This window comes from Mesitornis unicolor, unplaced genomic scaffold, assembly GCF_000695765.1.
Source record: "Mesitornis unicolor isolate BGI_N332 unplaced genomic scaffold, ASM69576v1 scaffold1815, whole genome shotgun sequence".
NCBI lineage: Eukaryota > Metazoa > Chordata > Aves > Mesitornithiformes > Mesitornithidae > Mesitornis > Mesitornis unicolor.
Window position 1 is genome coordinate 52103 of NW_010187316.1, and position 27854 is coordinate 79956.

Below are 27854 nucleotides of genomic sequence, written 5' to 3' on the forward strand. Positions count from 1 at the left end.
AGCTGTCTAATGAGAAGACCTCATTCTCCTTGTTTGTCATGCATTTTGGAGACAGGGGAAGAGGAGTGGCTGAAATATCAAAGCAACTTCCAGTCAACAGCAAATAAATTCCTCCCTGGAGGAAAATGCTAATAATGGGTCCTTGCAGCAGAACTGCAGGTTTTGTCTGACGTCTTTGGCAAGCAGTCGTTTTTAAAAAATGTGCCCAGTAATGAACCAAGGGATGGTTTCTGTATGTGTAACATGGGAAGTTTTGCTGTGAAACTTTATGATTCTCCTTGGTATTCTTAGTCTTCATGCTCTTTAGTTCAACCAAGAAAAGTCTGCCTTGCATTGCTTTATTGCTCCTGGTGTGGAATGGGGGAAGGGGAAGTTAGTGAAACAATCTCTTCGCTTAGTTTTCTCACAGCTATTTGAAGTTTTCTTCATTTCTGCTCTTCCATAGCTTTTCAAGCACAGCTGGATCACTTTTAGAAGTAGAAAATGCTCTGTAAGCCTCGGTTCCTGGCCAAGCTGTGAGTTGCATGATTTGTGCACACATAGATGCTCTAGAGCATCCAGGATTATTATTTTTTTTCTACGGTAGGCTTTGCAGTCTTTCAGTCTTTGCAGTCCAAGAGTCATTCTTGGTCTCCCAGAGCAAAATCAAAGGGACACGGTTCGGACAAAACCCTTCCTCATCTGCTGGGATATTGTAAGACTGTTAATAGCATTGAGCTCACTGAATGCAGCATATCATTACACGTATCTGACTCTGATGGACTGCTACTGTGAGCAGTTCTGCTGCTGCAAGCAGCTATGAAAGCTCTCTGAGGCACTTCCACATAATGGAGTCCTGCTATCTAAACAGTGTCTACTCCACTTCCACATCCAAGCATAGAAAACATGGTAAAAACAATGTCAAAGCTCAGTGGAAACAACAAAGATGTGGGAGACAAAGCAGTAGGAAATGGATGAAGAAACTCAAAATATTGCACATTTGGGTTAGCATGAGAAGAGAAATGAGGGTGACCATGGAAGGACATTATTGTAATCAAGGGAAGAGGTGAACAAGAAATGGTCAAAAGATTTCTTTCAGCAATCAAGGTAACTGTTTTCACCTTGCTTAAAAGACATTATGTTAGTTCCACTCGTTTCCTGTATGTGCAACATCTGAGTCCCTCCAGTTTGGCTTTTTGCTGTGGTACATTGATTGGTTGGATGTTTGTTTGTGGTTATCAAGGTAGCCACAAGTATATTTTTAAAGTTAGAAAAACCTCCAACTCTGTGTCTGTATGGCTAAAGTAATGCAGGAAGCCTGTGCTACTTTATTCTTCTGGTGACAGAGAAACCGTGACAACAGCAGTGTTCTAGTAACATTTCTGTTGAAGCCTCTCTAAACAGACACTGAGAAATTTAAGTAGTATAATGGAAGAATTTTGTATGTTTATCAACATCTTTGAAAGAAGGAGTCAGTACTCCTTGTACAGGGGTACTAGGGACAGGGAGCTGTAGGAGAAGTAAACAAAGGTCTTGGACATGGAGAATGCACAGAAAAGAACTAAGAAGGTGACTTCAGATCAGAGAGAGTAGAAGGTGTTGGCCAAGAAGAAAGGATGATAAATCCAAGGAAAGGAGACAGTAGACAAGAGGGCAGTTGAATACAGGGAAAAGTTGGAAGGAGTGGGACAAAACCCCCATGGTTTTGGGAAATAACCTACTAGAGCCACATTCCTGAGAACCTGAACTGGAACAGAAAGTTCCTGACTGCCTCATCCCTATGCTGTGAGCCAGTGTTGGGCTCCCACTGACAATAACAGGTACCATGGAAGCTGGGTCTGTATCACAGCATATGCCTCCAGGAACTGTGTATAAATAGTAATGCATGAAGTTGTAGTTTATCACTCCTGTGTGTATAGAATCATAGAATGGTTTAGGTTGGAATGGACCTTAAAGCTCATCCAGTCCATCCCCCCTGCCATGGGCAGGGACACCTCCCACCAGACCAGATTGCCCAAAGCCCTGTTCAACCTGGCCTTGAACACCTCTAAGGAGAGGGCATCCACAGCTTCCCTGGGCAACCTGTGCCAGTGTCTCACCACCCTCACAGTAAAGAATTTCTTCCTAATATCCAGTCTAAATCTACCCTCTTCCAGTTTAAAACCATTCCTCCTCGTTCTGGCACGACCTGCCCTTGTAAAAAGTCCCTCCCCAGCTTTCCTGTGGAACCCCTTTAGGAACTGAAAGGCCGCAATAAGGTTTTCCCAGAGCTTTCTTTTCTCCAGGCTGAACAGCCCCAACTCTCTCAGCTGGTCCTCATAGGGGAGGTGCTCCAACCCTCTGATCATCTTTGTGGCCCTCCTCTGGACCTGCTCCAAGAGCTCGATGTCCTTCTTATACTGGGAGTCCCTGGAACTGGATGCAGTGCTCCAGGTGGGATCTCACAAGAGCAGAGTAGAGAAGAAGAATCACCTCCCTCTCCCTGCTGGCCACACTTTTTTTGATGTAGCCCAGGATGCAGTTGACTTTCTGGGCTGCAAGTGCACATTGCCGGCTCATGTTGAGTTTTTCATCAACTGTCACCCCCAAGTCCTTCTCCTCAGGACTGCTCTCAAGCCATTCTCCACTCAGCCTGTATTTGTGCTTGGGATTGCCCCTACCCAGGTGCAGGACCTTGCACTTGGCCTTGTTGAACTTCATTAGATTGGCATAAGCCCACCTCTCAGTCTGTCCAGGTCCCTCTGGATGGCATCGCTTCCCTCCAGCATGTCAACTGCACCACCCAGCTTGGTGTCAGCCGCAAACTTGTTGAGGGTGCTCTCGATTCCACTGTCCATTTATATGCATGTAGAGATATATAGATGGACGTATAGATATAGATATATATGGATGGCCTTCTTTGCCACTGCATAAATACCTTACTGACACAAGATTTTAGTGATCCCATCCCTTCTCAGTGACAAAGCCACTTGCCTTCAGGGAAAGTGGAAAGTAATGACCCCATAACAAGATTTTGCAAGACTAAACCTAGGCTCACTCTTGTCCATCTCTGTTTTGGCTGGCGATGATGGGTCAACCTCACATGTGCTGACTGTGGGTAGCAGTAAAAACTGTGACCATCCAACATAAAGGTGGAGTGCAGGATAGTCAATCCTTCTTGGACGTGACCAATAAGGTGTGACCATGCATCCTCCTCCATCTTCTGTGTCAAGCCCTAAACCTCTAGCACTCTTATGTGTTCCCTCGTTACTGATGAGATGAAGAAGCATGTGTTGTGTCTATTCTCAGTCCTTACACATGCTAGCTGTCTGGCCAACATGTCTATGCTGATTGACCATCTGAAACCCAAACGAGAAGAGAAAGCTGTTTAGCTCACTACAACACCACTTATTTTGATCTTTCTCGTCTACTTAACAGCCGATTTATATGAATTGCATGAGTTCTTATGAGCTTTGATTTATCTGTCAATTTTGGTTGAAATTGAGTGATGGATTCAAAAATTATTGAGGTTGTAGGGAGGAGAGGATGCCAGTAGACAGATGGACAGGCTGACAGACAGATGGACAGACAAACAATGTGATCTTCCTAGGAAGCCAGGCTAAATACAGCAGTGGGAGCATAGCTTGCCTCTCTTTCAGCACATTGTAACTTCTCCTGGGGCCTTCCTGCTACTCAAATCGCTGTCAACACTTGTAAGCAGATCACTGGAAGGTGCCGGCTGAGCCGAGCCCTTGGTGAGATTGAAACCAGCAGAACTTGGGACCTGCCTCTGCTGAGGTGTAGCTCCCTCCAGCTCCTGAAATCGATCCCCTCCCTCAGTGCACAAGGGAGGCATGAATCGAGCACTACCTCACTCTACCTGCAGCCTGGGGAAAGAGGGCAGGCGGTGCCCATGGCATAGCTGTCTGTGGCATGATCTCCTTCTGAGTCAGCTGGCTGCGTTCAGTCTCATGGCCTGTTCGAGCTGGACAGCACAGGATGCAGGAGGAAATCACAGTTCTGCTCGCTAACAGCAGTGACTTGCCTGTCTGACCCAAACGAGGAGGAGGGTGCTCTGCGTGTGTTCATGTCCTGCTTTTGAAGATATTTTGGTGTTTCTTCTGTGGCAGTCTTAAAGGGGAAGTGTGTTGTCCAGATGTTTTGAACTGGTGCTCCTTGCCAAAATATGATGCATGCAGATCGTATGTCTTGTCATAAGCTGAGAAAGCCAATGGTGTACTGCTAATATTTCAACATGAATTTTCTTAAATAATATTCCTTTAGCCAAAGATAAATCCAAGGGGACGAGGAGAGCATATTTTAATTTCTTTGCCATTTTTTTTAACAAAGGCATTTCCCTCAAAGCATAACTAGGAGAGAAACAATATTTGGCAGACTTGCACTAGCTTGCTCAATAATGAAAGGACAGCGTTTTGTTTTTTTAAATGTATGGGCTGTTCAGAGAAATCAGCACAGCGGTCTCTGAATCGAGCGTGTTTATGTCTGTATCTGCAGAGGCCTTCAGTCAGGAAAGACTCAACCAAATATTTTCTGAAACCTCCTCTTGCTTCTCTGCCATCACCTGGAGCAGTGGGAATCCTCTATCTAAGCTACTTTGAGACAAGAGAAATTCAAGCAGACCCTCCAGGGGAAAGACTGACCCAACCTGACTCCACATAAAATGATCATGCCAGTTGCTTTGCACTCTCTTTTCTCCCCAATCTTTTCCTCAGCAGTTTTCACCATGAGCAAATCTGCAAATTCCTCTTCCATCTCTCAGAATTTCAGCTTTATGACTCTCTTATTTGCCAGCAGAAGTAGCAGCAGTGTGGGATTTATGTTCCTAGTCCCTGGCTTTGAGATGAGCCTGTAGCATAGTGCTTCAGCTGAGATGGTTGGTGCAGAAAGGAGGAATAAAAAATCAAAGCTCTGGTGGTAAATGGGGTTTGTGGACAGGATGCTGTGCATGCCAGGAAGGATTTGCCCTGTTGTGTCTGATCGTGGCAATTGGATTCAGACTTTCTTTATATAACATGGTCGCAAATCCAGGGCGTGAAACTCTCTATTGCAAAGCCAGATGATGCAAGGCTGTGAGAACTTTTTCTTTTGCGCTTTTTGTAGCAATAGCTGTATAGAGGAACCATGTAGCACAGACATATCTCAAACAGTCATAATTGCTCAATAAACAACAACATGCCAGGCTTGGTTTTGTACACACTGCTTCTCTGGTGGGTTTGGCTGGCATCCACAATGCAGAACACAGACTGCACCACTGGAGGGCTCACAAACTATTTACAGAGATGTTATCTTATCCTTTTGACTAATTTGTAAGCTAAAAGATTTATGCAGAGACATGTTGTCTCTGAAATATTCTGTTCCATTGCAAAGACAGTCTTGCATTTCCCTAGACACTATGACTTTCTTTGCCTTAGTCAAGTAAACATAGCAGTGACTGCTGTCTGGCTCTAAGGCTCATAACATTTATCTCCCTTACCCTCCAAAAGACATTGGTTGCGTGGAAGTTGCCTGTTGAGAGTGATCCTTGTCCTGTGCTAGGGGAGTATTTGCGACTGTGCAAGTTTGTCAAAACTGAAACAATGCTGGGGAAAAGCATTCAGCTTAAATTACTGAATTTAAGTGCTGAAGAGTGTTCTCTAGGGTCATTTAATATGTAAGAAAAGATATAATCTATAACCATGCCAGTCAGTAACTGCAGTCATACTGCTTAAGTGTAACTGTATGCACAGTCTTCAGTGTAATAAAAATAATCACATCATAGTGGACTGGAGCAGTAAAACTCAGCTTGTGTGCGCAATTTTTCATTGAGAACTGTTACTTGATAATTTCAGGAGAAAATAAAGTTTGATAGTACAAAAAAATTTCCAAACCATTAGAGTCATTGTTGGAGGAATAATTGACGTGTATTTTTCAGGCTCAGAAATGCTCTGGTTCTGTGTGTAGTAGGATAGAGACATTCAAAACCCGCCTGGACGTGTTCCTGTGTGACCTAGTCTAGGTGATCCTGCTCTGGCAGGGGGGTTGGACTGGATGATCTTTCGAGGTCCCTTCCAGCTCCTAATATTCTGTGATTTTGTCCTGGAGTCAGAAAGTAAGAGCTTCATTCTCCTTAATCATGCCTTTTAGGTCACTGTTCCTACCTGGGAAAAGGTGCTATGAGGTAATGCCAGCTAACATAAAAAAAGGCTAATTTTGTTGGTGTAAAGTCTAGGATGGCAAAAGCTGTTTATAACCACTCATTTTAGCCCTCTGGCAGATGTTATGGGACTTCCTTCTGTTCTGAGTTAGTGTTGATAAAATGGCTGCGGGAATCCTGCTGTTGCACCCTGTGTCCACACTTTATGAAATTATTTTTAAAAACTGGAAAGAATTCAAAGAGGATGACAAAATACAGACAGGGCTGGACCCATGCTTTGTAATTAGGAATTTAGAGAGGTCAACCTACTGAATTTAGCAAAACAAGACTTTTTTTTTTAAGGGCTGTAATTATCTATCTGGTATTACTGAGCCTCTTTCATCTCATGGAAGAGCAAAAAAGGTAGGTTAAAAAATTCTAGCTAGAAATGAGATGTAGTTTGCCAGCAGACAGGAAGCAGTCCATTGAGATGGTTTAACAGGATAGAGGTGCTGGTAGCATCACTTGTAGTCTTGAATTTGCCATAGGGTACTTTTCTAAAACAAGCTAAAATCAAACAGCTTGACTCCACTGTGTTTGCTCAAGTAGTAGGAAAAGTAATATACTCTTTCTACTAAAGGATGTTTTGGGGAACCATGTTTAGGGGTTCAGCAAGGAGTTTGGGGATAGTCGTGAAGTCTCTGAGTAGGAGACATAGGAAGCAGTGCACATGTTCAGCCAGTGTTTATGTAGAAATGTAGATAACTGGTCCTTATTTATTACTGACTCACTCTCTTGTGCTTGTCTCTGGACACCAGCAATCAGGCAGACTTAAAAGAATGTATTCTTAATTGCACAAAAAATATTTTGAAGGTTTTTAGAAAAGCCAAATAATTCCAAACAATGGGATTCTGTGGCTGCATAATTTCATTTTGTCACTGTCCCAGCTCTGCCTGTAACTCCAGCTAACACATGTTTTACAGAAGATGGAAACAGAAAGACAGAAAATTAAGCTACGAAATCATATCTGAGAGCATGTCGTGCTGCTGAGCTCCATGTGCATGCCCCATGTCTCAGCTCCATATTAGAATGACACCTCAGTTGTTTCTGCATAACTTTGTTCTTTCACTTAGTGCCTAAGCCATTAGACCATGGCTTTCCATCACCATGAAGGTATAGGTCTTATTATTACAATGGTTTTCATTTTTCTAAAAGCACTTCAGGTGTGGTTGGTCTCTGGCTTCCCAAGGTCTCATCTTGTGAGCTGTATCACTTTGTGAAAATATTTGGACCTTCTACAATGGTGACAGAGTACAACGTAAAGAAACATAACATATTATTATTTAATAATGGAAATATTAAGTCCAAGAAAAGGAAATACTCCAAAGGAGGATGAGTAAACAACTCTTGCTCCTGTCTTTCTCATCTAACACCTACTTGAGAAAATCAAAAGAGAAATCAAATGCATTTAGTGCCAAACTGAGCTAATTTTTCCCCAGCATTATCCAAGCGCCTCATCTATTCCCTTTGCAGTCCAGCTGACCTACAGGCTGCTCATCTCCTCAGGTGAACCATGTTGCTTCATGTCTGGTAGCTAATCATTACATCAGCAGCAAGAGATAAATCAAGCTGAAAGACACATTCAAAGATTTTGGGTTATGGTGGGTCTGATAATATTAGGGTCTCCCAAGCAGTTTGTTTTCTGTTATTCTTCCGCTCTTTCCAAAACTGTATATGATGACATATCCTTTAAATAGCCCCACTGGTTCCTGTCACTGGATGAATGGAGACTAAATGATGGGACTGTCAACAGTGACTTAGGAAAAAGAGAAAGGGAAGCTTTAACTGAGTTCCTGATCCAACGAGAGCTAAACCTCTTCTTTCTTTCACAGACTGCTAGCACTCTCATTGTAGCTGAAGCCAAGTCATCTGGGATCTACAGCTGTGTGGCATCCAATAAAGTGGGGAAAGCTGAAAGAAACATCAGCTTTATTGTAACAGGTAAGATCTAGTCCCCACTAGAGCCAAGCATGTTTCCTGGTCTTGGGATTGTAACTGTTAGGCTGTTGTGGGTTTTTCATATACCACACTCTGAGAACTGTTGTAATGTGTGCACCTGTAAATCATACAATGCTTTTGGGTAATCCTGGAAGGCTTTTTCACAGCAACTGGTCTGGATTTTTAAGGACACCAAATTTGATGAATGAATCATCCCTCCATCAGGTATCCCACCATGACATGAATTACTCACAAATACAGCAACCTGTAATTCCCCCTTTTAAATCACCTAGCCTCTGCGATCATTCCACATGTGAAATTTTACTGTATTTTCATACACCATTAAGCCAGTTTTGTGTGTGACACTGATGGTGTCTACAGCCTCACCCTGCTGCCAACCAGGAGATATCACAACATCGTGTCCAGAGCAGTGCTAGTGTTTGCAGGCACCGTGGGCCAAGGAGAGATACCTGAAGTTCCTGGGCAGCATCTCACAGCTCTCAGGGACTATGAAAACTTGTAGTTAGAAATGTGGCAGGGTATAAACTACAGAGTTTTGTTTGCTATTCTGAGAAAGACAACTTTGGATGCCATTTGAGCCGTGGCTCTGAAAAGACTCACTGTGTTAGCTGCACATATGTTTCCAGTTATTATTCCATTACTAGATGTATGCAAATGTTTGCAGGTTCAGAAACAAAAAATTAAATATTTGATTTCATGAATTACTGAAAAAAACAGTGAGTTTTTTACTGCATGATTTAGCAGCATAATGTCTGCAGGTGCTGTAGCAGAGCATTTGTTTTCTGGTGAAAGATATTATTTTGGTTTTGTTAACAAAGTGGTAGTTTGTACAGCACTTAGGCTGATGACACCTTTCAGTGTAGGTCATTAAAGACATGAAATTCTTTCCAAATTATGAGAAAAGACAAAAAAGTTAGCATGTTCTGATACTTTAATCCTAAAATCATCATCCTGAAGCTGAAAGGGAAAAAGAATTGTAATGTATCCTGTTCAATTTTTGTTGTTTCTCTTATCTGTCATTGTCAGTCTCTCGCTTATCATTTTGATGAGTGATTATTAGTGTAACTCATTCTGTTACTCTACTGAGAGCTATCAAAAGACAGTAGACACACACTCACTAGATTTGGTTTAAAAAAAGGAAGAAAACCTGTTTGAAAAATGTCCCTTTCCTCATCTTTGTACCAAAACTTATATTTTTAAAATATTCTGATTACCTGTAGTAATACACTTCCAGATTTAGACAGTGCAAATTATCTATAAATATAGAAATTTGTTAACAAGCATTAGAAGTAGTTATTGAAGTATAAACAGACAAGTGACATGTAGGCAGGTTGTTTGATAAGATACAGAAACAAGAAGAGTATCTCCATGTTCTGTTAATGGAAGTAACGAGAACATTTGCCACCTTGAATATGACTGCTGTCCCTGCTCTCAGATCACAGTTTTGCTTTCATCCCTATCCTTACATTGTGTCTGTTTAGACAGAAAGCTAAACAGCAACACATAGTTCTCCGTAAATTAACATGTCAACAGAGCTGTACTCTCGTCTTTATGTGAGGTCTTCGTATGCAACTGTACATAGTCACTGAGAGTCACTCACTGAGGCTGTTGCTCTTTTAATGTGCAAGATGCTGAATTTGGCCTTCTCTAGCTCTTGCTCCGTGGTCTTCAAAATGCCACATAGAAGATCGAGAAACCAGATTAAGCTGTATTTTGATGAGCCCCATTCGCTGTACTCAAATCTCCCTTTCAAAGTTTTGATGGCTGTTTTAGGTATTTTAGTGCAGTGACATGGAGTTAGTTCCCCTACTTAGATCTTACGTTCTTAGATGTTGACCAGGGATAGAGGGACAGGAGGAAATCCTTTTTGATACCAAAGCTTGCATGAGAACATGCAAAATATTATGACTTTCCTTTGAAGGCTTTGTATTGGCTGGTGTTCAGAAAGACGAGTGGCCACTTTATTATGGCACGGAAATTCTTAATATCTTGACTGGTGGCAAACTTTCTATATAGAGCGGTGAAGTTGAAATACAGTTGTCCTTTGAGTTCCTGGAGCTGAGGACTTCAACTGCGTGACATGAAAAGTCCTGATCATCTGCTGATGTTCAGTGGCACTGTTTGAAGGCAGCTTGTTTAAACAATACTGTTCTTTTTTCCTTAAAAAAAACCAAGTTGGGCTCATTCTTCTGTTTTGTGCATGTAGAGCATCAGTTGGGCTCATATGGTGTAATCATAACTCAGGCTGAGAACAAACTTCCGTGGCTGAGTAACAGTCTGTGTTTCACGTCAATGTAACAAATGTGTGCAGCATTTGCTGAAAAACACACTGGCAGGATAAAAAAAATGAGAGCCCTGAGTGCTGATGGATGTGATTAAAACAGGCAGAATACTTCAAAGTGTCTTCTTTTGATGAGTCCAAACTTCAGGTCTTATGTGACAACTTGGGGCTAGCTTATCTTCTGTTGTTGGGTCTGCAGGTGCCATATGAAGCTCGCCTGAACCTCACAAAGTGTAAGTGAGGTGTCTAAGCAGGGGAAGGTGATGCCTTGTAGGAGGAGGAGCTGCTGCCCTCTGTGAAAGGGGCAAGCCAGAAAGAACTCCAAAGAGCAGATGGAGACAAAGCTTATCCTGAACAGGAAGAATCCATTTCCTTGGAGACAGTCTCCTTCAGGTCTTGCCCTGGGGATAAGAAAACACATGGGCTCCAGTGAAGCAGCTGTGGTGATGTGAGGAGTCTCTCTTCTGTAGGTAGAAAACATTGGGAAGGTGGTCAGAAGGCAGAGCTTGTCACAGCAGCCCTAGTTTGGTAGTGGCATGTTCCACCCCTTCAGGGGAAGGTAGATCTGAGGAAATAAGTGCAAGATGGTATAGCAGAGGGGATGCAGTAAGGACAAGAACTTTCTTAAGTTATTGTAAATCTCATATTTTCTGGGCTTGAAGTACAACTTGCATATGTGTTTCTGGGAGGTATGAGAGCGCTATAATTTAATACCCTGTACCTGAGAGTGTAGAAAATGAAGTCCATGGGCTCTGCTGTAGCTTTCTTTTCCTATGGCCTCTGTCAAATAGACATTTTTGGGATGTTATCACACTGACTTACTTCTAAAAGCAAATCTTTGTTCAGGGCACAAAAGTAGCTGTGAGCCTTATACAAAAGCGAAGGGGAAAGGTGATTTCTGAAAGCTCTCCTGCTTGCTGGTATGGAAGCAGTCTCTGTAACAACACCTTTATGCCAAATTTGACTGTGGTAGCTCCCTTCTCTCCAGCCTGCCCCTTTCCCTCCATTTTGGGCTATTTTGCTGGCACACAGCAGGCGCATGGGTGTGTTTGCAATTACAGAGGGTGAAACAGGAACAGCTCTGCCTTATCTCCCTGGTTTCCCAATGTCACTGGGCGCATTTTATTTTGAGATTCCTGATGGTGCTTGGCAAAGATAAACAAAATCTTCCATCAGGAAACCTGGGAGCTATTTCCACAGGAAGCTTCAAATCACTAAAGTAAATAAAACCCTTTTACATTATTCCCAGCCACATTATTTAGCTAGCCTGAGTCTGTAACAATTGATGAGAGGTGTCATATATTAGGGGGCTTGTATCCTTTAAACAAATGATTCGCTTGGAATCCTGTGCATTTTCCTTTTGTCCCTAGATTTATTCAGAAAACAGTCTTTCTTCACAGAAGACACATTTAGGAAGAGCTTCAGGCCTGACAACATGGAAGTAGTTGCAACTTTATTATTCTGTTGGCACGCTGTCCTTTTACGTTAAAAATAGTTCATTTGCCTCATTCCCAGGGGATCTTTAGTTTCATCTCAAGAGTTTTGCTTGGCTCTTGCTGAGTGAAAGCCAAAAAGTAACAGTATTTCAGACCCATACTCTGGCTTCCCCAGCACATATCAGAACAATTTGAGATGTACAGTAAGACACAGCAGTTTCTTTGATACAAATACTTATCCACAATCAAAACTTTGGCCCCTTGATTGTTTTTAACTGTGTCTGAATTCAATGCTTTTTACCAACACCAAGCATAGAATTCACTTCATCTAACTTAAGCCTTAAAGTTAAGTATCTAAGCCTAAACTGGTCATGTAGGATCATTTCATAATTAGGTGTGAGGGATCAAGATCTCTGGAATTTGACTCATCTTAAGGTGACGGGTTGCATTGCCCTCTGAAGGTGCCTGTGTCACTCCATGGGTTGTAAATTTTGTCCATACACAAAAAACCTATATACAAGTAGATGTCTACATTTTGATGGCTTACGCTAAATATTCTATACCCTCTGTACAGAAAGGTTTCATCTTAGTAGCCCTGCAAGTCAACATATTCTTAACTGAGACCAGAATCTGGCACCATGTCAGGTGCTGTTGATAGTCACTCACAGATGAGTTCACTGAATTTGAAGTTTTTATAATTTGGTTTACTGGAGAGAGGAAAAAAGGGGATCCCAATGAAATGCAGGAGGAACAAGTCAACACACAGGCTTTAATATCCAGTCTAATATGTTAGTGTCACTGCTTCCGTTAGGTTGATATTTGTGCTACAGACCCAAACTACAGCTGGTGACAGACAGTTTGATCTCACTGCAAGGGCACAATGAGTTCAACCTACAGAAATCAGACCTCTCCCTGGAAGGATCTACAGTCAGAGAAAATTTCAGTCCAGGACTTGCAGGAGCTCATTTACCCTGTGTTTAACACTCAGGGCTAAGTGTGGAAAAGAGGATATTAAGGGGAGCGACTGATGCCAGACTTTCAAGAGGCAGAACTTTGTTTGAAAGGCAGAGGTGAGCAGGTCATGTTCATGGCCACTCTTGGGTCACACAGCAGCTTAGTTTGTGTGGTGGGGATTTAGAGAGAAGCTTGCTGATGGATTGGTCAATCAGTGAAAGACGATACTGAAAGCAGGTGAGGGGTGAGGGGTATTATTCACTGGAGATCTACTTTTTATGTGCCCTTGCTGCTGTGACATTAAACCTGAAGCAACATTAGCAAGTGTGAAACTGAATGAAAGTCAGCATGGAGCTGTTCATGCTCTAAGAGACAAGAAAAGAAGGCATAATTCTCCCTTACAAAAGACGAAAACATTCTTAGGAGTTTGAGTCAAGTTCACAGCCAAGTGCTGTAGCAATTAGCTGTGAAAGAACAATTGAAAATGGCCAAAGTCAATGTCACTTGACCAAGAAGAAGGAAATGACTTTATCAGAATATTGGCTACAAATAAACGGACAGATTGCATTCTAGGAGTAAAACCTGGAAGTGCTTTCCCTCAGGAACTCGTTTCTACTTTCACTGTGGTCAGTGGTGTAACTCCCTCGCTGCAGGGATGAGCCCTGGTGGAGGCACCGGTCTGTGCCATTCCCCAGGTGGAGGAATTTGCAGTAATGTTACAATGAACCGCAAATGTGACTTTCTCAAGTATGACATTTTACATTGTCAGCCAAACTATTCCTGCCTGAACCATCTGCTATGAAAAATTCTTGCAAAAGTCATATTCGCACTTTCTAAATGGTTGTTGTGATGATCCTTGATTTCTTGCAGGTAGAAATATTATTCCTTTATGTTTAATGCCTAGCTGTCTGAATAGAGTGATCTTCATCCTAGAGCTGCCAGCACAAAGCTTGTCACCCAGGCCAGCGGGTACTGTTCCTTCTTTCCTCTTAGGTGGCTGACATGTTTTGAATGCATGGAGGGTAAATACCTCTGTTCCAAGGGAAATCTCAGGTGTGTAATCACAAATTCAGTAGTTTCTCAGGATTTGAAGCATTTTTAAGAAATAGATGTAGGAAAACAATATAACCGAGCATGATGAGCTGCAGTATTTTTGCTGTCCTCTTGAGATTCATTTTCTCTCATGCAGTTCACAAGCTGGACCTGAGATCAGAATTTTCCTCCTTTTTCATAGTCCCACTGTATTGTCTTTAAATAATTCTGCTTTTGGTACCTTGCCACAGCCTGTCTTAACTTGGCATAACATTTATACAAACTCATTACTTCGAAGAGCAACTTCAGTTTACACCAGCTGATGTCTGAGCCCAAGTGTCTCGTAGCTCCAAGACAAATTATAGGAATAGCTGGAGCCTAGCTTATGAAAGAAAAGATTAGAGACTGCACCAGGAAGACAACGACATTGATTAGTTCAAAGGCTTCCTGATAAAGGGGAAAATATACGCTGTGTTAATTTTGGCTCATTCATTTCATATAAACTAAAAAGCGTTCTTGATTTTTGACAGATGTACCGAGTGGATTCCATATTAGTTTGGAAAAAATGCCCATTGAAGGAGAGAATTTGGTACTGTCCTGTTCGGCCAACAGATTCCTGTACAAAGACATTGCTTGGATTTTACCGAGGACAGTCAACAATCAAACGAAAGCAAAAAGGTCTCTTAACAAGGAGTACTCCATCACCCTCACTCTGACCATCAAGAACGTTTCCCTGGCACACTCGGGCACCTATGCCTGCCGAGCAAGGAACATATACACGGGGAAAGAAGTGCTTCAAAAGAAAGATGTGACAATCAGAGGTGAGCACTGCAACAAAAAGGCTGTTTACTCTCGGATCCTCAAATATAAAAGCACAAGGAATGATTGTACAACACAAAGCAATGTAAAACATTAAAGGACTCATTAAACAGTAACAGGTCTCTCATATCATCTTGACTTTTTTGTTACTGTTGCTACCTTTCAGGCCCTGAGGTGGTGAACATTCCCCCATGGGTTGGACGTAGGAGGAATAGCAAACAAAATCGTAACACGTGAGCTTCCAGTTGAGTTCAGACGGGTGTTTTCTGCTTTGACAAGGCACGTGGAAGCCGGGGTTTGGAAGATCCCCTGTGCTACATTTTGCATGTTGTTATTTTTTCTCTTGCTGCCTCCTACTGAGCGATAAGGAAAACTTTGGACCAGTCTTTTCTTCCACTTTGATATCAGCCTCGTCAAAAGTGTCAAAGCTGAATAAACTGATTAACTTTAAAAACTACTGTTTTCAGTCAACAATGGACATTTAATAAGTTAACTTGAATGTGCAGAATGAGCACAATTCAGTTTGAGATTGACTGGACTATATATTTTATATTTTAATCTGATCTTGATGGACTTCTAAATATTACCTGCTGAGCAAGTTCTAATGCTTATTTATTTGAAATTATTTTCTACACTAAAGTACATTAATCTTAAAAAGTATCTTCTAAAGGAAGTATGCAGGGAAGAAATAAAAATGTTGATATAATGCACAGACCTATCATATCATTTATAATAATGATGATTTAAAAACTGACAGACGTGAACCATGTTTCTCCAAATAAATCCAGGTAGACTTCCAGTTCCTGTGTTGGTCAATTTTTAAAGTCAGTTCTGCACTAATGTAAAAAGCTACTGATAAAAGTGTGAGTATTGCTCCTGGCCTGAAGATACAGGAATTTGTAATGTTGTAACTATTTTATTAAATGAGAAATATTACACTAACATGACTGACAAGGTTGCAGCCAGCACAGTGAGTTGCTTAATACGATTTTTAAAATACAAATTCAAAATTGAAGCCATTAAAAATATTCATTGCTTTTGGTATGCAAATGACAATTGGATTTATTATGGGGATTAAGAACCAGCCAAACTGCTGAAGGAGAATTAAGGGCAACCTAAGACTTCCTTGTGAGCATTTCCCCTTTTTTTCCTTTGCCATGATTTTGCTATGAGATGTTTCTGTGTATTATAAGTTCTGTATAAGGAAGAAGTTACTATTTTTAATAGATCTGATAACTTTATTTTTTTACAATACATAGCTTTTATTATTTTTGGTTACATTTATGATTGATCATTTATATAGCATTTACATAAACCGTAACAAAACAGACCATAGTGACCAAAATAGCTACAGCAAAGGAACAAAGTGGCTGTGCTTTTAAAATAGAGGTTGACAACATGACAGTTTCTTGCGCTTGGGAACTCACCAGACTATTTCCTCCTTTAGGTATCGAGACTGTGTCCCACGGCTAAACTTGTCTTTCACGTGGGAATTGCTTTTGTCAAGTGTGAAAGGGTAAACAATAGCATTTCCCCATAATGCCAGTTTCATGGAGCCTAAAATGCTTAGAAAACAATTGATAACCTGGAAGTTGTCAGAGTAAAGAAAAGAATAATCATTTATATCTTGAAATGTCACCTATAGCCTGCTTGTATACAGTAGCTCTTTTGTTCATTATTAGTGTGATGGCTTCCAGAAACAATGTGTTCTTGCAAAGGGACTTGGGTTTCTTTTTTTCCTAAAGTATGCCTAAAAAGCAAGCGAAATCATTGGTGACTGCTTAAAAATGGAGCAAGTGCACTCTTTAGCATTTGTAAGCCTTCAAAAGTATCACAATACAGAATCCCCTGTTTTACGAGGCTATTTTGAGAGAAGACATTTGATGCCAAGGTGGGCAGCGATGGCACGACATTATGAATTTTCCATGGCCTTGGGAGCCGGAGCGTGTTGACTTGTAGCAGCCAGTTGCCAGGCAATGTGAGTTTGTGTCAAAAAAAGAGAGATGTGGTAATTAGACTGTTCCTCTGTGAAACTGTTGTGAATTACAATGATGTGTATCACTGCTGGGTGGATGTCCTACCAGCATGGTCTCGACCAGCGCTTTGACAGCCACGCTATGCAAGGATGTTGTAACACCCCAATGTGACTGCTCATGTTGGGAGGCACAGAGAAACCTCACTGGAAACTTTTGAGGAAAGCAGTTCTTGGTGGCCAGATATAAACTACTGATGTCACTTTTTATGTCCTCAGATGACTGGAGAATCTCATTGGTTTGGGGAGTTTCTCTGACTTCTGTTGTGTAAAATATTACTTAGGGAGAAAGGTGTGAATTATATTTCTTTTTTTTAAGAAGTGTTAAAATTAAAGCTTGTATTTATATTTTTGTACAGATTAATAAAAATAAGTGAACAGACAACATAACCATAACAAAGGGCAAAAGTGGATGAAATGCAAAAGTATAACCCAAAATGAACAAATTGTAATGTTTTCCCCTTGTTTGACACTGTTTGCTTTTGGAAATGCAAATTTTCCCTCCTTACCACCCTGGGTTGGCTGAGTGCTCTGAGACCAGCATCCTCTTCTTCCCCTTGCTACCCCACTTGTCACTCTCCTGAGCCAAACTCTGCCTACAATGAAGTTCCTCGGGGCCACTGAGAGCAGAGTTTGGCCCAGTAAGGCAGCACTTGTGGGCAGGCACAAGGTCTGGGGACAAGTCTAGGGGTGCCGCCCTGGGCACTGAGCCCTGCACTGGGCATGCTGGTGGCCAGGGCAGTCCCTCAGCTTCAGGGTGAGTGGAGTGGGGTGTTGGAAACTTTCCCCCACTTGGCTTCACTACAAAAATGAATGGAAGAAAATGGGTGCTTTGCAAAAGAGAATAATCCTCAGGTTGACAAAAGTCCTTGAAAAATCAGCTGTTTGCAGCAGAGAAATTATTGAAAGTATGTGAGTGGTGACTTGAATTTTAAGCAAAAAGTTTTTCTTAATATGAAAACCCATCTTTAGTGTATGGCTATAAACAAATTAAAATTAATCACAAATAACTCACAGAATGTGTGATTTGCCTTTGTTGTGTCATCTTGTCTGCCTTCGTTTTGGATGTCTGGGCTGGGATGTCCATCAGGGACCACTGATAAATGTGAACTGTGGAGCTCTTCTCGACATGCGTATGCAGACATGCCTCAGGTGGTGCCTGTTCATAGGCAGTGTTGTGAAAAATGAGAACTGTGCAAAAAACCCGAGGTTAAGTATCAGGGAGAAGAAGGTAGTTGTCTTGGCTACAAGGCAAATACTGTTGACAATGTTATTGTGTAGGTATTTGATGAAGAATTTACTTAACAGACTATCTCATGAGCATTACTGTTTGGGAAGAGAGAACGAATTGTCTACTACACTGTAAACAAAAATATAGCATTGCCTGTGGAAATTACAGACTTGCAGCTCAGAAAAGCCCAAACTGGTCATTTCAGGGTCATGACTATGCTGGAATTAATTTTAAGGGGTAAGTGCATAGCAAAGATAGCCTACCTTAAAAGTGCTTTTAGTATGTCGGGATTCATGCACACTGCATAAGTTGGTGGTACGTAGGTGCTTAATTTTTCTGGAGAGTTTTTATTTACAGCTGGTAACAGAATGGAATGTCTGATAGTCAGGTTTTTTGAAAGGGTAGAGTATAATCTTCCAAACACAGAGTGTCAGAAATACAGGTGATATTACATTTGAACTTGGTGTATTGGTATCTATTGCGGTCTAAAAGAAAGTATTTGCAAAGGGTTTGTTTCTGCTTTGTTTTGTTTTCTTTTGTTTCGTATTTTGTTATGTGTGTCTTACCATGATAGTAATTGCTGATTCTGGTGGTGTCCTTGAATGGAAAGACTGTGAATGTTTGGTTCTTGCAAGACCAGGGAATTCAAGGGAAACTGCTGAGCTGCTGCATCTGTGAGATTGCTCAGGATCTCCCTGGATTCTCCATCACTGCTTTTAAGAGGCCGAAATACCAAAAAGAATGATGTGAGAGTTACAAATGTGACAGAAAGATGTTGCTGTATAATGTGCATAAATGTTGCAAATGTCTTGATCTTACGTGGAATGGCTTTAGACATTGTATTAAATGGGGGAAGGAGTGGCAAAGGGTTGAAATGAGGATGATAAAGATCTGTTGTTTTGCTCTGTTCAGAGATGGCTTTAACATGGTGTTTATAAAGTGTTCTTGAAATGCCCTTCTGCCTGGCTGAGACCCTTGAGTAGAAGCAGAACAGATGAGATGCACTTCCAATGCTCATTGTCACTGACTGTTATGGAAATGTGCTTTATTACATTGTGTACATATGAATTTCAGTAGATTAAAGTAAAACAGGAGCAATATTGCTATGCTGTATGGCCTGTTAGCACTCAGGTCCAGCTGCTGCTGTCAGGGTTTCCAGTGTCTGTAGCTGCCGGAGGACACGGGCACATTTTTCACCAACACAGTTTTGGCAGGCAGGCTGTGGTGTGGTTTAGCTGGGCCTTGTTGCATTCAGCCAAATATGTGAAAGGCAGAAGTGGAAGAATTTATGAAGACTTTGGGACATGTAACACAATGCTTTTATGCTTATGGTTTCTGGTTTTAGATTATCTGAGTTTACTGAATATGATTAGTAACTGTATTTTTTGAAGTAAATAAATTATAAAAGTCACATTTGCGGGTATTGTGGTGTACAGAACTGCAAGGAGCTATCAGTGATGCAGAGGTACTCTGCCACGAGGGTGTTCTGATAATTGTTTAAAACTTTGGTGTCACAGCATTTCTTCTCCCAATGTTGAGCTTTCATAGAAACTCATTGCTTTCAATAAACAAATGTGGTTGGTAGTGGAGCTGAGGAAATCTTTTAAACAATGTCGTCACTGGGTCTTCATTGGTCATCATAACCTGCTATCGCTGAGTATCAGGAGTATTCTGTACACACCAAACACTCTTAAGCAAACGAATGGCAAATAAAATCTGTGAACAGTGAACTTGGTAGAACAGCCATAGCTGTTTACATCAGTAAAATGCTGGTAGGGAAGATAAGTAAACCTCCATAGTTAAAAAAATGTAAAACAGAGGTGTTGTTTTGTCTTGTAGCTCAAGAGGCACCAGCCCTGCTGCGGCACCTTATGGATCAGACCGTGAACACCAGTAACTCGGCCATGTTGGAGTGCCAGGTTCGTGGCATCCCAGAGCCCCAAATATCCTGGTTTAAAAACCATGAGGAAATACAGCGAGAATCAGGTAAGAGTTCTGTACACTCTCCCACCTTTTACAGCCTTTTTATTTGCCCCATCTGCCTTAGGTAGCCATTGGCAGGGTCATTGGCATCAGTACCCAGACGTAAGGCAGGCAGCAGCACAGGTGCTCCAGGTTATTCTGCTTCACTCCAAAACCTCAGCCAGGCTGGAGATTTAGACATGATGGGCATCTATGGAGTCAGTGGCAAACAGAAGAATCATCTCCAGAAAAAAATATTTCTCTCCGTTTACTATAGAGGGAGCCTAAGTATCAGGTGTCTTGGCAAGCATATAGCTAGGCAGGAAGAAACCAAGCTTGCATGATGTGCGTAGGAGTACCAGGAGTCATCTGTGGTCAGGCATGGAAAGTCTGTTCCTCATTCACAACCTAGCCACCAAATTAATTCTATATCTGGGGCCTCCAAAACTGAAATGCATCTGCTGGCAGTAGAGGAATCCAGGTCTCAAGGAGCAGAAGGGAACAGCTTCCCAGGGGGCATGCTGCAGCTACAGGAAAACTAGGAGACTTTTACTGCTGTATCCAGAATGTGGCTTCAAAGATCAACCAAGGCTACATGTCCAGCTCTGATGCCACAGAGGTCATGGAAGTGTTCCTTGAATATTTCAGGTAGAGATGAATGATGAGGGAAAAGGCAAAACCTTTCTTATGGGAATTCATCCACATTTGGATGAGAAGCACACAATGAGCTTGTTTTAAAGGCTCAGCAAAAATGTTCAAGAAGGTTCAGTCTGTAGGAACATGAATCCTTAGTCTTAAATAACAACATTTTAGAATGTTAAGTATTTAAGTTTCTGTCCTGTGCTATTGGAAAGTACTATAACAGGAATAAAGGCAACAGGGAAAAACTCTGAAGATGTCTCAGTTAGAAGAACTTGCAGACTTGCAGCACAGGCACTAAACTTCATCTAGAGCTGGATTCCATGAAGCTTTACAGTGACTACATGGTTGTAATATGCGTTATTATTTTTGAAAATGCGTGTTATGTGCCTAACTTGGTGGGTATAATGCAACACATAGGTTAGGAGGCAGGGAGATGTCTCTAGAGAATAGGTCACAGCACTTAAGTGCCTGCAATAGATGATAGGAATACGTTTTGATGGGACAGTAGCTCTGATGGAGCCAAATGCACAAGTGTGTACTTTGCCCATTTCCTGGCTATACAGTGCCTTAAAGGCAGTCTTGAGGCCAAATCTGCTCCCTGCCTCTTCCTTGCCTGCTGGAGTATTGCCCAGGCTGACTTCTGGGTTGACCCAGCTGTAATAAACAAGATGTTGAAAACTTCACGTAACTCCTGTGTTTTAGGGTACACCTCACAGGACCTCACTTTGCCCTAGGTGGGGTCCTTGTGCAAAAGGAGTCCATTGTCCCATACCACATGGGCAAGTGAGATTTGGAGTGAGTCTGCTGCCCTTAAGGCCACTGTGGGCTCATGGAGCTGGTTCCTGGAAGTGCTTTAAGCTTGAGCTGCTTCTGATGCAAACCTACGCCTGTAAGTGCAGTGGTTAAGTAATCAGACAAGTTGGAGACACGCTGAAGAACTCACTTCGATGAAAGTCTAGGCACAGTGCTAATTGTTATACATGATACCAAGTGCTCCCAAGATCATTCTCTTAGGCTGAGCTTTTTCATTCACACAAGTGCTTTGTAAACACTGATTTCCAAAAAATTCACAAAGCATTCAAGTATATTTGGCTTTCCTGCAGATCACATTGTGCTGTGTAGTCTGTGGCTCATATTTCTTTCAAGAAGAACTTGAAGCAGATAGTGTTACACAAGAGCCTGTTTTTGTTTATATTCTGGGTCCCTCTCATTGCAAAATATTTCATTTCACAGGAATAATTTTAGGACCCGGAAGCCGAATGCTATTTATTGAAAGAGTAAAAGAGGAGGATGAAGGACTCTACCAGTGTATAGCCACCAACTTAAAAGGGTCCGTGGAGAGTGCAGCATATGTCACGGTACAAGGTAAAGCATGACATAAAATGGGACGAGCAAGCTTGCTGGGGTGATGTTCCTGCTCAGGCTGGAAGGGCGGGGGTATGACTTGGGGCTCCTGCAGTGATCTCTGAAGGCAGCAATTTGAAAGAAGTCCTAGCAAGGGAAGTGTACCAGGTTGGAAAGGAAGCCTAGCAGGAAAGGCTAACTCAGAGCATGTTTACACTGACCTAAAAAGAAGAATTGCTTCAACCCAACAAAGATCAGGTCAGGGTAGAAGACAAATGTAAATTTAGTATCATCAAAACAAACAAAAAAGAGAATAAAGAATACTCCTACCCACTCATTTTCCCATTTCAGGTTAATTCCAAAGAAATTAGAGGCCTGGGATATTTTCATTTGTTTATTTTCAATGTAAAGTGAACTGCCAAGTCGAACTAGAAGGTTTTAGACTAGCAATAGCTACACGTGCATTTTTCAAAGGTACTTGTTGTAAGAACTGGGTATGACCTAGTTTTTTCTGTTACCATTACTTGAGTTATTTGTTATTTATTTAAATGTCCAGCATTGTTCTACCTTCTGCCAAGCTTGTCTTGGGCCCATGGCAGTGACTTCTATCAATTTTAAACTGCATAAAAATATGGTTTATTCAGTGACTTTTCACTTTCATTGAATGCCCTTTTTGTTCATATAGTATAAGAAAAGTAGGTTGACATTCGCCATATAAGTCAGTGCCATATATTAAAAGAATTTGACATAACCTCTTTTATTGATCTCATATGTTAAGTAAATAATTCTAAATGCATTTAGTTTCTCTTTATAGAAGACTATTTGACTACCACCAGGTCTCTTGGGCAAACATTATGTCTTTGTGGATGTTCTTTGCTAAATGCTAAATTGCTAAATGTATCTGAATACCTCTGAGTATTTGAATACTACCCTACAGCAGAAGACCATTACAGCTAGTAAATCAGTATTGATTTTCTGCCATGAGTGTGTTAGCAGCCTTGGTTAATGGTGATCATTGATGATAAAACAATGTTTTTTGCTTTAATAAGTCACGGATAAGTATATGTACATGTGGGCTGGCCTAACTGGTGTAATCAAGGAGTTCAATACACCTATCCCCTTATGAATAATGCTAAGGTTTTTATGGCTGCTATAATAGCTAAAAGAATAACTTGTCCCTAAGTGCTTGCTGTCCAATGCATCCTACTAATTGATAGTCTCGGCCAATGTAATTCATTGTTGTATTGATTTCTAACATCATTGTGTCTTGGCTACTTATTACAACCACAAGCATTCTGTCAGATGGCTTCTAGGAAGTCATATCTCCTTGTCCATGATCCATGGAAGAGGAAAGACAGCAGCCAGGAAAGCTTCTTCTCTGGTTACATGTCCTGGGAGACCACTGGCAATGTTCTTGTGTGACTCCTATGGGAGCTCTTAGTTAAGCAGGAGATGAAGTCTACCACATTAAAATTTATAGCTTTGAGCCTGTGTAAGAAAAAGAGAGAGAGTTTGTCTTATCTACTGTGATCAAGGAAAATACCTTTTGATCCTCCCTATTCTGACTGCCTCCTGGACATCACTGGAAGTTTTTTCACTCACACTGGAGTGTCTGTCCCTATCCCAGGAGCAGCAGCCTCTCACCTCATTCCTGAGTCTAGAGGGAACAGATCAGCACTTAAAGGCTAGGCTCGCTCTTGGTTTTGCCACTTGCTTGTCTTTATGAGAAATACAGACTGTGTGACTGCCACTGTGGTCACCAAAGCCTTCCTTCTGTCCTGGAGGCTCTCTGATCATGAGCCTGCAGATCAAAGAGAGCAGAGCAACGCTTCGTGTCGATTGCCGTGTTTAGCAGATTGGAAAAGTAGTTTGTGAATGAGTCAGGAAGGAAACTGTCTGCTCTCTCTATTTCCTCTGAAAAAACATTCTTATACTCACAGATAAAACAATGTATTATTTTTGTACTTGAGATGGATGAATGGATGGTGGAATCCAAGGGCCGTCTTTAAATAATTGCAGCCCTTGTTTGGTTTGGAAGCTGTGCTTGCTGGGCTGTCTGAGGAGGAGAGAGGCCGCATTTGTGGACATGTCAAAGAACTGCCCACTTTCTCTTGGCTGAGGAACTGAAGAGACAGCGAATCTGCACAGGCTGAACAGGAACAGCAAATGGCTGCCCAGCAAGCAGAGAGGGCTGTGTCCCTAAAAACCTGGAGACACAAGCTGCTGGACATGAATGGGGAACACAGGCTGCCTTGGGCAGCTCTTCTCTGGGGGGACACCTGGCTGCACAGCATCTGCCCTGCTTGCAGGGTGGGCCACTTGCCATGAAAGCCTTTGTTTGCTTCTCCTCTTGGGAACCCTCACACCCCCTCTCAGCGGGAGCCAGTGACACAGTGAGTTGCAGAGGTGCTGCACCATTTGAAGGGAATGTGTTGACAAAGGAAGAGGCATCTTCTACCTTTCTGACTTTGTATCTCAAAAAGTTGTTGTGGCTTTTAGGTCACTCTGACTCTGAATTGATCAGGAAAGTTTCCATGAAGTTTAACTGGAATTCCCTAGACTACTGAAGGAGTTTCAGCTTGGGTTACATGGATGACTGTAAGACAAAAAGGTGAACATTAGGGGACACTTACACTCTTGTTATCTCAGAGTACCACCAAAGGGGATTGGAAGGAAGCCCTGGAGGTCTCTAGTTCAAACTCAGCTCAAACCAAGATCATCACCAACACTACATCCAGTGATAGATGGCTTTGTCTGGCCAGGTCATGAAAACCTCTAAGGATGAAAATTCCTCAGCATGTCTGAGCACCCATCCTAGTCCTGCACTGCCATGATTATGGCATAACACGGGTTAAGCAAGGTAGATCACATCAGTGTTGGGGTGAGGGATGCTTTGGGTGCAACAGAGTGGTGTTGATGCCTCAGGCATTGCTTTTTGCCTGGTTGACACCTGACACAGAACTGCAACTCGACATTCAGAGCTGAAATCCTAATGACAGAGCCTGAGCCCGTGCCTGGAGGGGTCAGTACATTAGTCTAGGCTCTCATCCCCACATGCCTGCATGGTCCTGGTGGCTCTTGTAGCTGCTGCTGGTGGCAATTCTTCGCTCACCCTCTCCTTGCCCCTCTGCAGCACTGCAGAGACATGAAATGGTGGGGGGGGCTTTCAGAGGGTCTCTGGGACAAGAGAGCAGCAAGTCGGGAGGATGGGCCAGAGTTGCACATGGCAGAAAGTCTGTGTCTGATGAGGTGGCTGGTAGGTAAATGTCTAGGAAGGGAGTAAGGGGGAGCCAGAAATCTTGGGCTAGCAGACAGAGAGTGGGATTTGGTCCTGCTAACAGCCCCTTCAAACTCCACTAATCCTAAGCCCTCTTCTGAGTGTTCCTGCCTGTTCTGCCTCAAATCAAACCTTTTCCTACCCAGCTGAGAGGCATTCAACCAGCTCTGGCTGCAAGGCTTTCAGCAAGACAAGGAATTGTTGTGGAGCCTCCTTCTCTGGAGACATTCAAAACCCGCCTGGACGCCTTCCTGTGTAACCTCATCTAGGTGTTCCTGCTCCGGCAGGGGGATTGGACTAGATGATCTTTTGAGGTCCCTTCCAATCCCTAACGTTCTGTGATCCTGTGATTCTGTGAATCTGGCATTTGATAATCCAGCCCAACCAAAGCATGGAGAAATGCTTTCTAGTTGCCTAAATTCACTCAGACATTTCAAAGACAGAACCTTCACATTTCTTTGCTAACTCCTGGGCAGCATACGGTAGCGGTTATGAAGTTGCTGCCTTCCACCCCGGGACTGACTGTTCCATGCCTCATGGGTTTTCTGAGTCCTGCCATATGGAGCAGTGGCAACAAATGAACCTTCAGCCCCTCCAGGTTTTGCTGAATAAATGTCAGAAAATATTACTTGCCATCTGCACAGGTGCTACTCAGAAGCAAGAGGGGAGTATCCATATGTAAAAGAAAAGCCTGAAGCCAGAGGATAGGCAAGATGTATTAGGCTGTATCATTTATGCCATCACTATGTCGCATACCTAAATCAAGCCTTTAAACAAATACTTGTGAAAAAATTGGTATTTTTGAGAAATGGATACTTTGTGTCTCCATTTGTGGTTGCAGTCATATTCTTCTTCAGTGAGCTTTATTCTCAAAGCTCCAGAATGGACATGCTGGAGGAATGTTAGATATAGGGCACAAACACAAATCTGATTAGCACCTTTAGACAGGGAAGATATTATGCTAGTTAAGCTACAGCTACAGGAAGCAATTCAACCTCTAAACAAAGCTCTGTAGACTTGCCTAAAACCAGGCAACATATCCCTCTGGATTACCCAGTAAACCCACCAGTGAGACATCAATCATCTCTTTTTCATATGTCAGGAGTAACACCGAGCTGCCCGGGGTCTGAAACTGCTGCAAGTGCAGTTGAAAAACACCCTGTGAAATCATGTTCAGAATTCTCCTTGTCCTCTCATTTTCTCTCTCTGAAGGTTGTATCAGAATAAAAGGCAGAGCATGAGGGGGTTTTTGCATTTGCTACCACTCAGATGGAAAACATACTGTGGGAAGTGTAGTATTTTGACAAGATCAGAGGATTTGCAAAACAGTCTGCTCTGAAACCATTTTACAGGTCCCTAAGTAGCAGTCTGAAGTGAATTTTATTTTGGCTTTTTAAAAATATCTGTCAGTGGTCTTTAATACTCTCCAGACTTGTAATGTTCATCTTTTCTTGCTGCTCCATTTTCCGTCACTGTTTTTGTTTTTCCCTTTCTGTGCTTAGTCTGTTTGCTGGTTTGGCAAGCTCTCCCAGCTCCCTGCCAGCTGGGTTCTGCGAAGTGCTGCTGGGGATGGAGAGGGCCCTGTGTTCCCTGGGGAGCCTGGCCCCATGCTGCTGGTGTGACCAGCAGACCTGAGGGCACAGAGCTTGCCAGGGGATCAGCGGATTGGAGGGAGTGCTAGGTTCTACACCACAGGTTTTTGGCCGTAATTCTTGGTGGGGATTAGGATCAAGACCCCCGAGCCATGCTTCGCACAAGTTGAGCTCACAGACTGGGTCCATCCAGACCATGCGAAGGAAAGCTCATGGACTGCTGCCAGCTGCACCGCAAGCCTCCAAGGGAACTCCCAGTACACTCCCAGAGAGGTTTTTAGTGAGGGCTGATGGATTTCCAGCACGGCTGAGATGGAGGTGCAGGCTGCAGAGCTAAGCCATCAGCACAGAAGAGCTCTCTGAGCTGGGGCAGAGGAGGTGCAGTGCCCGAGGAAAGGCGGTCAGACATCCTGGACAGCAAAACCTAAGCAGCATGCCTTGGGTCACATGTGGATTCACCAGTATCTACTCCAGCACAAGCCCTCCGTGCAGCTTCTCCTGCATATTACCAGTAGCTCTTGCACCATGGCATTGCCCCAGGAAAGGGCCAGCAGAGCCGCACTCTCCACACAGCTCCATCCCCTACCGAGGATGCTGGGGACTGAGCATTTTTTAGACCTCTGCTCCTCTCTTGGATGTGGGCTTGGCCAGATGGGTTTCACTGTTGTAGAGGGGATGGGGAGGGGTGAAACTGCGTGAACAGGCCCATACGTATTCTCACACAGAGAAAATTTGGCTAAAAATACCCTGCAGCTGAATTTCCATCTCAAAAGGAAATTGTTATCTGACTGGCCATATCCAACCTGGTTTACTTCACCTCCTGCACCCCAAAGAAGAGCTGACTTTTTACTGAAAAACTTACAGATGGATTTGATGCAGTTTTGCTGTGTTCAATTCAGTGACTTTGCTAGGGAGATTATTTTTTTCCAGGCTCTACAAGCCAGTCCGAATAGACATGAATACACCATTGAAAAGAAGCTGGTCCTTCCTGGTATTTTATTTTAATGGCAAAGAAACATGAAGTGCCCTTGCTTTACAGGTCATTTTCTAAAAAGTTTGCCTCTTGATTTTCCCAGGCACATCAGAGAGGTCAAACCTGGAGCTAATAACCCTGACCTGTACCTGCGTGGCTGCGACGCTCT

At 42.5% G+C, this 27854-nt stretch overlaps 1 protein-coding gene across 1 annotated transcript in view; it reads left to right on the plus strand.

Moving 5' to 3' along the window:
* FLT1 (fms-related tyrosine kinase 1) overlaps positions 1–27854 on the plus strand; it is a gene marked incomplete at both ends in the record, with an annotated part of 69402 nt that overhangs the window by 38315 nt on the left and 3233 nt on the right. The window contains 5 exons of the mRNA XM_010185381.1: positions 7984–8092; positions 14344–14634; positions 19735–19881; positions 21733–21864; positions 27789–27854. The exon at positions 27789–27854 is cut by the window's right edge and continues 65 nt beyond it. Coding sequence (XP_010183683.1) covers positions 7984–8092; positions 14344–14634; positions 19735–19881; positions 21733–21864; positions 27789–27854 — 745 coding nt within the window. The remainder of the gene's footprint in view (positions 1–7983; positions 8093–14343; positions 14635–19734; positions 19882–21732; positions 21865–27788) is intronic.